General features: G+C 44.1%; 1 protein-coding gene across 2 annotated transcripts in view; it reads right to left on the bottom strand.

Annotated features, from left to right (window-relative positions):
* Window positions 1–2,423: 2,423 nt before the first annotated feature.
* Window positions 2,424–13,061, bottom strand: part of HYOU1 (hypoxia up-regulated 1) — a 34,271-nt gene continuing 23,633 nt past the window's right edge. Inside the window, exons 23-25 of one of the 2 annotated variants that reach the window (XM_077249955.1) lie at window positions 12,624–12,867; window positions 8,122–8,199; window positions 2,424–6,583 (exon numbers count right to left, since the gene is read on the bottom strand). In XM_077249955.1, coding sequence (XP_077106070.1) covers window positions 6,534–6,583; window positions 8,122–8,199; window positions 12,624–12,867 — 372 coding nt within the window. In that variant the 3' untranslated portion in view covers window positions 2,424–6,533. Of the gene's footprint in view, window positions 6,584–8,069; window positions 8,200–12,623; window positions 12,868–13,061 lie in introns of both variants that reach the window. The other variant, XM_077249956.1, reaches the window with a different exon arrangement.

Genomic DNA, 13,061 nt, shown 5'->3' with positions numbered 1-13,061 from the left:
TACCTGATAATGTGATTCAGAGGGTCGGCGTGGTTACGGAGATGTTTTATATATATATCATTTAGTGGTTAAATAAAAAAAATAATTCAGAAGTTTACAAAAAATAAAAATAATTGGCTTGTGCCACCATTTTATTTTTCATTGGTGTAGCCGTTTGATGGCTTGTTTTTTGTGTAGTTTTTTATTGGTACTATTTTCGGGTACATACAAGGTTTTAAACATTTTTTTTATTGCATTTTTGGAGAAAGGGCGGCAGCCGGAAATATGGCACTTTCATGTTTGTTTTTGCTGTACAAATATTTTCTATTTTCATAGATCGGACGTTTACGGATGCATTAATACCAAATATATATATTTTTAAATTTCCTTTGGTTTGAATTGAGGGTGACTCAAATTTTCTATATTTTTTAGTAAAAAAAAAACATGGAACCATCTCATATGCGTTGGGCTTGATGGGAGCGTAAAGATGGCGGTGGCGGGAGTCTTAACATTGCGAGGGCCAGGAACAATGGGCGCCCGAACCAGTCTTCAAAAGCAATTGCACCTGATAAATGTCGCGGTCAACACTTGAGCTTAATGGGAGTAGAAAGATGGCAGCGACATGAGCCTTTCTTTTGCAGAAGGAATGATGGGTGCTGGAACAGTCTTGACAAGTGATTGCACCCGATAAATACCACGGTCAACGCTTGAGCTTCATGGGAGTAGAAAGATGGCAGCGACATGAGCCTTCGTGTTGTGGGAGGAACGATGGTTACGGGAACAGTCTTGACAAGCGATCGCAACAGGGAAAGCGATTGACAGCTGTATTTAGAGGACGGTGCCTTTATGCACTATGTTTGGAGTTGGCTCAGCTCCGAGCTTGCTCCACACGCATATATTTCTATTATATGGTCGTGAAAGGGTTAAGGAACGCACTTATTCACCTGTCCACCTTAGCCAACTACAACCATGGAGGCAAAAAAAAAAACCCGCAATGGCGCAAGATTTGATAGAAAGTTGTGGCACAATGCCATTTTAGTTCCAGCATGGAAGCACTGATTCCTTTTAGGTCCAAAGCCGCTCCAGAATGGTGCCATGCACAGCCACAGTTCCTCCAAATGATAGATTGCCGGCCTGACCTTGTCTGCCCAACGTTGGACCACCTGGTGCCATTTGAACCCAATGAAGAACTAACCATCCAGCCATGTCCCGACCATGGGATGATGGCATGACAAGCAGCACTGCCAAACTTGTTGTAGGGCCACCACATACAACTGGAGGTCATGTCCAAGGACTTATTGTGGTCCAAGCCTCATATAATTTTGGAGCAGAAACTATCTACATCCTCATCAAAAGCCTGGGATGTTCTGCTTTGAAAATTCTGCGAAATTACTTAATCTTCACATAGACTGCAGAATAAGTTAGGGTATGCACTATGATACATAGAGACTGTAGAAGCCAATACTTAAAGCACCACTCCAGCATTTTTTTTCATTGCAGCGTTGGAGTGGTGCTAGTAATTTAAGTTCTCTGCCCCTAGTCTTAGGCTATGTGTACACGTTGCGGATTGGGGTGCAGAATTTTCTGCACAAAATCCGCATCTCCTGGCAGAAAACACAGGTGCGGATTTGAAGCCGTTTTTATGCAGATTTTGTGCGTTTTTGTTGCAGATTTGATGCGTTTTTTTTACCCCTGCGGATTTCAATAATGGAAGGGTTCAGAAACGCTGCAGTTCTGCACAAAAGTGACATGCTACTTCTTTTGATCCGCAGCGGTTTTCATGCGGATTTTTCCGCACCATTAGCACAGCATTTTTTTTTTCTATTGATTTTGCATTGTACTGTAAATCACTGTGCGGAACTGCAGCGTTTCTGCACGGAAAAAAACACTGCAGATGCGCACTAAATCCGCATCGTGTGCACATAGCTACTTACCAGCCGCTGTTTTCAGTGCTGTTTTGGTCATCTTCAGCATGTGGTGAACTGCCAGATCACTCCAGTGACGGCTAGTCCAGAAGTCTCAACTCAGTGCAAGTCTATGAGATCCAGAACGAGGATAGACTTTTACATTGAGAGCTTGTGACCGTTATCTCTGAATTACGATGAGTCAGAACTGGAGGACTGAAGATGGCAGCACAGAATCGACATGGCACCAGGGACAGATGAAGATGGCAGCTGGAGAGCTAGAGGCAAGAAACTTACATTACAACTGCAAAAAAAAAAAAAAACACACTGGCATGGTGCTTTAAATGAAACCCTATTGCAAAATCTATATTTTTTAGTCAAAATACATGCATTCGAATATTAAAAAAAAAAATCCATGCAAAATGTCCACCTGTATTGGCACAATTAAAAAAAAAAAAAAAAAATAGTATACAGGCGAGGACACTTTATCAGGCCGCAAACAGACAGGGGTCAGATAGATTCTTAAAAACACAGTCTCAGTTTCAGAAATATAAAGAACTTTATTATTTTGTTTGCCTAAATTCTGCAAATGGTAAAACAGCACAGATATGAAAGAGAAAAAAAAAATCAGGACACAACTTAACAGGATCCTGGCTTATTCAGCTAATCAGAGAACTTTCTCCACGGTCTCAAGCCACTTTATGAAGGCCATACATTGTCCAGAAGCCAGGACTGTCACTTATATTTTTTTATATTACAATGCAGTCAAGAAGAAAAAACAAAATCACAATCTTCCTATACTTCAGTCAGCCAAGGTGGGGACACCAACATGTATTGCAAGAAGTGGCTGCAGATTACAATGCAGCTTTGCTTTGGCAATAATTACATTCTTATATATCCCAATGTCAAGCTACGGAAAGCTGCCCTGCTCCTACAATGCAAAAAGCCACTGCAAAAACTGCATAGAAATACATGCTATTTTTTATTTTTTGGCATGTACTTGCTCCAAAACCAAGAACTGCTTACATATTGATTTAAAAAAAAATTGCAAGTTTAGGCGCACACCATATTTTTATTTAAACTAGCAACTAGTGATGAGTGATTTCTGCGTGCTCAAATACTATGTTCGAGTCCCAGCAGCTGCATGTCTCGCAAGTGTTCGACAGCCACAACACATGCAGGTATTGCCTGTTTGCTAGGAAATCTCTGCATGTGTTGCGCTTGTTGAACAGCCACGAGACATGCAGCTGTGGGGACTGGAACATATTATTCGAGCACACCGATGTCACTTGGTTAGCACCCGAGCATGCTCAGATAACACCTTATCCCAGCAGGCTCACTCATCGCTAGTTGCAATTAATTTTGTTTTTCACTAAATTTCAAAAGGTGGCTGAAAAGGCAGGTGGCAATGGTTAGAGAGGGTGAGGAGGGTCTGAAGGAGACAACGCCGCTCCAAAAGATTTATTTAAACTTGCACTAAAATTAGTGGAGCACAAACCAGTGTAAGACACGTGTAAGGCTACTTTCACACCTCCGTCTTTTCCCGACCGTCACAATGCATCGTTTTGTGGAAAAAACGCATCCTGCAAAGTTGCCCGCAGAATGCGTTTTTGTCACGTAGACTTGTATTACCGATGCATCGCGACGTATGGACACACGTTCCATACATCGTGCACTGGATGCGTCGGTATCTGGCGGACCGTCGTAGCGAAAAAACGTTCAAGGGAACGTTTTTTCGTATGTCGTGTCCTGCATTTTAAACTGCGCATGCGTGGCCGGAACTCCGCCCCCTCCTCCCTGGGAGTTTACTATGGGCAGCATACGCGTTGAAACACTGCGTCCACTGCCCACGTTGTGCAACAAAAAAAAAAAATCGCCAACGTCCGTCAGTACATCGCGCCGACCGCGTACGGACGGAGGTGTGAGAGAAGCCTAAATAAAATCTTCCCCACTGAGCGAAGGGAATTTTAAAAAACCTGTTCATTACAATATAACACCACCAAATTACCGCAACAAGTCAAAATGAAAAAAAAAAATTAACCATCAAAATGAGTGTTGTACAAACATGAGGCAGGATAAGTTACTATGGAACAGAACTGGATGAAAACAGACAAAAGTAGCAGCAGAGATGTTTCCTAGGCTAGAAAGGAACCAAAAAAATACTCGCAAACGTAAATTCAGTGATAAAGTAGGCAACCGCATACCGGTAATAAAAAAAATAATAATAATAATTATATGATAACATGGAATTTGATGATCTCCATAATCCGCTCCGGGACAGTGTCACCATTAACTGATCAATAGTGAGGCTCTACCTGTTTGGGCAACTCGTCATAGGAGGTCAAAAAGGAACTGGAGCAGGCTGGACAAAGGAGCAAAAACTTTCCTAAACTTTGGAAAAGTTTTTTTTTTTCCCCACGTTTTGTCATTAAAGGGACTAAAGCTCGACTGTTAACCTGTATGACAACCAACTCAATGTGGCCTCTACAAAAGGCGCCATGTACCACAGATCTAGGCAGTGACCGCTGTAGAAGAAAAAAAAAATATCCACAGCAAATCAAAGAAAAAAAAAAAAAAAAAATGTACATAGATTCTATGAATAAGGCTACAAAGCTCGATGCACATTGTACCCATGTCTCACGTGACAGTGGCTATTGAAGATTATGTGCAGCGCAAGTGTGAACTGGAAAGGACATCGCTCACCACAAGCCAAGCTTTATCGAAGTGTAAGGGGAGAAAAAAAAAATCTAAGTGCCAAAGCCAAATTTGAATAGACCCAATATTAGATTTGATTGCTAATGAAGAAAAAAAATGGATGAAATAGGCGACTGATGCAAGAAGCAGAATGCAACTCACCTACACTGTGAAGTTACAGCACCTCGACCAGAATATACCCGGCACACTATATGGTGTTCCATCACTGTGACACCCACCCTTAAAGTCCCTCTTCTGACTGGATCGGTAGTGAGCATGTGCGACCACTGCTCTATTCACTGTCTATAGGAAGCGGTCTCACATGCTCAATGCCGCAACATTCACAGAGGGATCTTTGGCTCCCCTGTTATTAGGATTGGGGGACTCTGATAACAGCTATGTTTTATCTCATGCATAGGTAGGCGACATGTTTTTATTATTATAACTACTACACAACCCCCTTTAATGTAAATACTTAGGTAAAGCTAAAGGGGTCCAGGAACTCAGCATGATAGTTCCTGGGGGTCTATTCACACTACATTTTGCAGGGATATAACATATACCTTCAACAAGTTTTACAGTTACAGCATACCGGATATCCAGAGCACAAAAGTTTCCAAGGGTAAAATGCATAACACACTGATTTTTTTTCTCTCCACCCATAGAGTAGTTGGCCAGAGAAGATGGAAGCAATATGCAGGATCCTGGACCAGTGGCTACTGCACAAGACAGGACCCCACTACCCTTTTAATTACGTGGCTTGGCGTAATGTCGTGTGTGCATTAGGCCAAGCCACTTAGTTAAAATAGGATCGGCAGGTAGGAGACCATTCCTGCGGCCACAGGAATACCGAGGATCGGCAGGTAGGAGACCGTTCCTGCGGCCACAGGAATACAGAGGATCGGCAGGTAGGAGACCGTTCCTGCGGCCACAGGAATACAGAGGATCGGCAGGTAGGAGACCGTTCCTGCGGCCACAGGAATACAGAGGGTCGGCAGGTAGGAGACCGTTCCTGCGGCCACAGGAATACTGAACTGATCACTGCACTAGGGTCCTGCAAATGTATTTTGTCATCTCCATAGCTGATGAAAATATTTATCAGCCTCACAGATACCAAAAGAACATGGGACCCTATGGAAACATTCGGCAAGTGCACAGAGAGCTTTCCCAGCGCATGAACCAAGCAGACACTGCAAGCAAAATGTGAGTATGTGCAGAAAAAGGTGACCAGAACTCACGGGCTCCACGGATGTGATCCAATGTTCATGGGTTGTTTTTCTTTTCTTTTTTTTGCCAAGTTTTCCCTTTGATCAACTCCCTAATGAGTCACCCAAAGAACCTGGACAAACAGACCCTGCAGTAGTCCCCCCTTCCTCCATCCCATCCTTGCAGATGGACTTTTAAGAAACTAAGGCTCAAATACTATCAAGCAACTGAAGAAGAGATGAGACACTAACCGAAAAGTTATTGCAATTAGCAAATATTTCTTATCACCGATAAGAGTATGGAGGGAGAATTTTAAGACACAGACACGTTCTTTATAATCGAAGGCTTTTCTTTTTGGTGTAATCTCGTTAGTTATTACATCAGCCGGCCTCAGTTGTAGAGTTTATGGTTCACGGCCTTAGCTTAAAACGGGGAGAAGTTAGTTGAACAATCTTGAAGCACAAAACATTGTGACTATTTTTTTTTTTTTCAGCAAACATTCTGCGTCTTCCTGTGTACACCCAGAGTTAAATAAAACACAAACACACAAAAAGGTAACAAAAACTTTCTAACATTGCTCTGACAGGACAGAAATATACATCTGAAGAACAGTTGTCTTTTTTTCGTTTTGAAAAAAAAAAAAAAGTAACCAAAAATAAAGTTCAGTTTGTCTGAATTCATTCAGGGTCCATTACAAAAAAGTAATGTCAATAAATATGAGTGCCAACGTAGATGGAGGATGTCACAGGGTTATAACTCGGTCTTCTCGTTCTCTTCTGGAGATTTCTGCGTCGTCGATTCTGACACAATGAAAGAAAATGGAGAGAAAAACAACAATCAGAATGGAATGGCCACGGCCGACTGGCACAATATGACATATAATAGAGGGCAATGCAGTTTTTACGAGTCCTTAGGGTCAATTTGCTGCAGTTTACAGCACCAGCTTTGTGCATGAGATTTTTTTGATGACTAACGCACACGGTGCAGAGAATATCCACAGCGTATACTGAGCAGTGCTGTGGATTAGACATCTGCAGCAGTTCAGCATAGCCATTAATATCAACGGAAAGAGATTGTGACGGCACCAGCAATTGTGCGGCTTCTATGGTGGAAATTAGACCTGTGTCCACAGAGCTGTAGCAGTGCAGGGAATGGTGTTAGATGCTCGAAGTCATAGAAGTCAATAACTGAAGATGAAAAGGAATATGCAGCACTCACTCATGAATAGACATTAATATGGAGTCACTTCTCTGCAGGTATAATGGCTCCACTCTACTGGGTAGAATTTCTACAAGATTTTGGAGGCGTCTTTGGGAATTTTTGCCCCTTCAGCCAGAAGAGCATTTGTGGGGTCAGACACGGATATTGGGGGGAGGCCGAGCTCACAAATCTCCATTATAGGTGTTGGATGGGGCGGAGGTCCGGGCTCTGTGCGGCCGCTCATGTTCTCCCCCCTCCATGTCTGGGCTCAGTGATGGGGACCAGAAAATTGTTCCCACAAAGTTCGAAGCTACAATTGTCCACAATGTTGTGTGCTGAAGTATAAGATTTATTTTCACCGGTACTAAATGGCAGAGGCCGCCCCCTGATAACAGTCAATAGCATTATCCTCCTCCACCATCTGTACCGGGGGCACAATGCAGTCGGGGGTAACGTCCTCCTGGAAGACCCAAATCCAGACTCCATCAGACGCAGATAGAGAAGTGCGAGCCGTCACTGCACAGAACACGTCTCCACCAGAATACAGTGGTGGCGGCTTTACACCACTCCATCCGACGCTCGGCATTGTGCTTGGTGATGTACAGCTGCATGCAGCAGCTCAGCCATGAAGCTCCTGGTGGGGCGCAGTGTCTGTGCTGATATTATACCAGAGGAAGTCTGGTCTATGCAGTTATAGGGTCAGCCGACTGTTGGTGACTTTTCGGTCATCTGCTCCTCAGCACTCGGCCCCCCGCTCTGTAAGGTTACAGGGTCTCCACTTTGTGGCTGAGTCGCTGCAGTTCTTTCCATTTCTCAATAATAATTACTCACAGGTGATGGGGAAAAATGTAATGAATTGACTTGTTACACCAGTGGCTCCCATTAGAGGACCGCGCTGGTATCAGGTTAGTTCTCACAGAGCTCACCATCTTTTCTAAAATGTCCCAGGTTTTTTAGACTTGTGCTATACCATAAACCAATCTGTACAAGCCCCTGAAGCAACATCTGTTCCTTATGGAAGAGTCTAGTTGCATTATTCCTGCTCAATACACTGCACATTCATTGATACATAACTTACATACTCACAGTCTTACAATGTGACCAGAGCATTAAAATTCTTGTGCGTGCCCCGGATTACCTGCTTCAGAACCGGATATTTCTAGGATCTTCTCTTCCACTGGAGGCTCCGGCGCAGGCTCAGGATCACTGGGTGGCTCTGCATAAAAAATAAAATATAAATCTATATATTCACAAGAAGTCAGAGGTAGTTAACCCCTTTATGACTCAGCCTATTTTGACCTTAATGACCTGGCCATTTTTTGCAATTCTGACCAGTGTCCCTTTATGAGGTAATAACTCAGGAAGGCTTCAACGAATCCTAGCGATTCTGAGATTGTTTTTTTGTGACATATTGGGCTTCATGTTAGTGGTAAATTTAGGTCGATAATTTTTGCGTTTATTTGTGAAAAAAATGGAAATTTGGCTAAAATTTTGAAAATTTTGCAATTTTCAAATTTTGAATTTTTATTCTGTTAAACGAGAGAGTTATGTGACACAAAATAGTTAATAAATAACATTACCCACATGTCTACTTTACATCAGCACAATTTTGGAACCAAATTTTTTTTTTGCTAGGAAGTTATAAGGGTTAAAATTTGACCAGCGATTTCTCATTTTTACAGCAAAATTTACAAAACCATTATTTTTAGGGACCACCTCACATTTGAAGTCAGTTTGAGGGGTCTATATGGCTGAAAATACCCAAAAGTGACACCATTCTAAAAGCTGCACCCCTCAAGGTGCTCAAAACCACATTCAAGAAGTTTATTAACCCTTCAGGTGCTTCACAGCAGCAGAAGCAACATGGAAGGAAAAAATTAACATTTAACTTTTTAGTCACAAAAATGATGTTTTAGCAACAATTTTTTTATTTCCCCAAGGGTAAAAAGAGAAACTGGACACCAAAAGTTATTGTACAATTTGTCCTGAGTACACCGATACCCCATATGTGGGGGGGAACCACTGTTTGGGCGCACGGCAGCGCTCGGAAGGGAAGGAGAGCCATTTGACTTTTTCAATGAAAAATTGGCTCCAATCTTTAGTGGACACCATGTCGCGTTTGGAGAGACCCTGTGTGCCTAAACATTGGAGCTCCCCCACAAGTGACCCCATTTTGGAAACTAGACCCCAATGAGCTTATCTAGATGCATAGTGAGCACTTTGAACCCCCCAGTGCTTCACAAATTGATCCCTCAAAATGAAAAAGTACTTTTTTTTTCCCAAAAAAATTCTTTTAGCCTCAATTTTTTCATTTTCACATGGGTAACAGGATAAAATTGATCCTAAAATGTGTTGGGCAATTTGTCCTGAGTACATCGATACCTCATATGTGGTCACAAACCACTGTTTGTGCACACGGCAAGGCTCGGAAGGGAAGGAGCGCCATTTGACTTTTGAATGAAAAATTAGCTCCAATCATTAGCGGACACCATGTCGCGTTTGGAGAGCCCCTGTGTGCCTAAACATTGGAGCTTCCCCACATGTGACCCCATTTTGGAAACTAGACCCCCCAAGGAACTTATCTAGATGCATAGTGAGCACTTTGAACCCCAGGTGCTTCACAAATTGATCCGTAAAAATGAAAAAGTACTTTTTTTTCACAAAAAATTTCTTTTAGCCTCAATTTGTTTATTTCCACATGGGCAACAGGATAAAATGGATCCTAAAATGTATTGGACAATTTCTCCTGAGTACACTGATACCTCACATGTGGGGGTAAACAACTGTTTGGGCACATGGCAGGGCTCGGAATGGAAGGAGCGCCATTTGACTTTTTGAATGAAAAATTAGCTCCAATCGTTAGCAGACACCATGTCGCGTTTGGAGAGCCCCTGTGTACCTAAACATTGGAGCTTCCCCACATGTGACCCCATTTTGGAAACTAGACCTCCCAAGGAACTAATCTAGATGTGCGGTGACCACTTTAAACCCTCAAGTGCTTCACAGAAGTTTATAACGCAGAGCCGGGAAAATAAAAAATCATTTTTCTTTCCTCAAAAATTATTTTTTAGCCCACAATTTTTTATTTTCACAAGGGTAAAAGGAGAAATTGGACCCCAATAGTTGTTGTCCAGTTTGTCCTGAGTACGCTGGTACCCCATATGTGGGGGGGGGAACCACTGTTTGGGCACACGTCAGGGCTCGGAAGGGAAGTAGTGACTTTTGAAATGCAGACTTTGATGGAATGGTCTGCGGGCGTCACGTTGCGTTTGCAGAGCCCCTGATGTGCCTAAACAGTAGAAACCACCCACAAGTGACCCCACTTTGGAAACTAGACCTCCCAAGGAACTAATCTAGATGTGCGGTGAGCACTTTGAACCCCCAAGTGCTTCACAGAAGTTTACAACGCAGAGCCGTGAAAATAAAAAATCATTTTTCTTTCCTCAAAAATTATGTTTTCGCAAGCAATTTTTTATTTTCACAAGGGTAACAGGAGAAATTGGACCCCAATAATTGTTGCCCAGTTTGTCCCGAGTATGCTGGTACCCCATATGTGGGGGTAAACCACTGTTTGGGTGCACGTCGGGGCTCGGAAGGGAGGGAGCACCATTTGACTTTTTGAATGCAAGATTGACTAAAATCAATGGTGGCGCCATGTTGCGTTTGGAGACCCCTGATGTGCCTAAACCGTGGAAACCCCTCAATTCTAACTCCAACACTAACCCCAACACACCCCTAACCCTAATCCCAACTCTAGCCATAACCCTAATCACAACCCTAACCCCAACACACCCCTAACCCCAACACACCCCTAATCCCAACCCTAATCCAAAACCTAACCCCAACACACCCCTAACCCTAACCATAACCCTAACCACAGCCTAATCTTAACCCTATTTTCCAACCCTAGCCCTAATTCCAACCCTAACCCTAAGGCTATGTGCCCACGTTGCGGATTCGGGTGAGATTTTTCCGCACCATTTTTGAAAAATACACAGGTAAAAGGTACTGCATTTTACCTGCGGATTTACCGCGGCTTTCCAGTGTTTTTTGTGCGGATTTCACCTGTGGATTCCTATTGAGGAAAAGGTGTAAAACGCTGTGGAATCCGCACAAAGAATTGACATTTCCGCGTGGTATTTTCCGCACCATGGGTACACCGAATTTGGTTTTCCATAGGTTTACATGGTACTGTAAACCTGATGGAAAACTGCTACGAATTCGCAGCGGCCAATCCGCTGCGGATCCGCATCCAAATCCGCTGCGGATCCGCATCCAAATCCGCTGCAGTTCCGCAGCCAAATCCGCTGCGGATCCCCAGCCAAATCCGCTGCGGATCCACAGCCAAATCCGCACCGTGTACACATAGCCTAATTCTAACCCTAACCCTAATTCTAGCCGTAACCCTAACGCCAGGTTCACACTGCGCTAGCAGCAGCCTGTTCAGCACATACGCTAACGAGCTGCTGCTAGCGCAAGTGCCGACGTTTGCATCGCGCTAGCGCAGATAGAGCATCTGCTAGCTCTATCTGCGCTAGCAGTGACGGACCCGGAAACGCTGCAGTCCGCGTCTCTGGGTCCGTCACTCAATGAAGGCACATCCCTAGCGCACAGCCATTGTGGGCGTGCGCTTGTGATACATCCGACATTGCTGTCAATGGCGGCCGTAACGGACTACGTTATACCGCGTTTATGCCGCGGTGTAACGTAGTCCGTCAAACGGACTGCTTAGACGCAGTGTGAACCAACCCTAACCCTAAAACCCTAACCCTAACCCTAACACCTTAACCCCCTAACCCTGCAAAGAAAAAAAAAAAAATCTTTATTTTATTATTGTCCCTACCTATGGGGGTGAAAAAGGGTAGGGGTTATTTATTATTTTTTTAATTTCGATCGCTGTGATAGAACCTATCACAGCGATCAAAATGTACCTGTAACGAATCTGCCTGCCGGCAGATTCGGCGGGCGCACTGCGCATGTGCCCGCCATTTTGGAAGATGGCGGCGCCCATCGAACAGACGGACGGACACCGGGAGGGACACAGGTCGGTAAGTATGAAGGGGGGGGTGATCGGACAGCGGGGGGGGGGGGGTGATCTGATAGCGGGGGGGAGCGGACAGGAGGACGGAGGGGAGCGTGGGACACTATGACAGGACGGAGGACCGGAGGAGAGGAGATCGGTGGCGGTGGGGGGGGCTGATCGCGATCTCCAGCCATGGCTGATACTATTGCAGCATCGGCCATGGCTGGATTGTAATATTTCACCAATTTTCATTGGTGAAATATTACTATCGCTCTGATTGAAAGTGAAACGTCACTTTCAACAGCCAATCAGAGCGATCGAAGCCACCCCCCCTGGGCTCAAGTACCACTCCCCCTGTCCCTGCAGGCCGGGTGAAATTACAGTTAACCCTTTCACCCGGCCTGCAGGAGCGCGATCCGACCATGACGCATATGCTGCGTCACAGGTCGGATTGGCACAGGTTTTCATGACGCATACGCTGCGTCAAAGGTCGGGAAGGGGTTAATGAGATCCACTCCATCAGCCATGGCACCAATATGAACAGGGCTTAAAGATGGAAAGACAAAAAAAAGAAAATGTCCTAAGAGAGTGTAAAAAAGTTTTTAGTAGTTGCTCACCTTCCGTGCCCTCTTTTATGGTTTTCTCGCCAGTGTCTGTTGTATTCTTTTCGCCGTTGTTGTCCGATTTCGTGGTGTTACTCTTCGGCTTGGGCTTAGGCTTGGAAAACTTTGCTTTGTTTAGCAGGTACTGAATTTCTCTGTCCAATGCTGCTAGTTTTTGCTCAATATCTTTAGACAACAAGACTGGTTTTTCGGTGGCCGGTAACTTGGCTTGCTCTGCCAGAGTTTCATTTTTCCATATCTATGTAGAAAGAGTAGAAAAAAAGTTTATAAATTCAATACAAAATACTATCAACCATCTGTCTTCTGCCCTGAATTTCAGAGACCCATTTGCAGCAGCGGGACCCCCAGCAATGAGCAAGTTACCACCGACAACCCTTGTAAGAGACGGGTGGAGAGCAACAGAATGGTGGTGCTAGAATGGCGGGGAGGATG

Source organism: Ranitomeya variabilis, chromosome 4 (assembly GCF_051348905.1).
Source record: "Ranitomeya variabilis isolate aRanVar5 chromosome 4, aRanVar5.hap1, whole genome shotgun sequence".
Classification (NCBI taxonomy): Eukaryota; Metazoa; Chordata; class Amphibia; order Anura; family Dendrobatidae; genus Ranitomeya; species Ranitomeya variabilis.
This window is presented reverse-complemented; position numbering and strand designations above follow the sequence as displayed.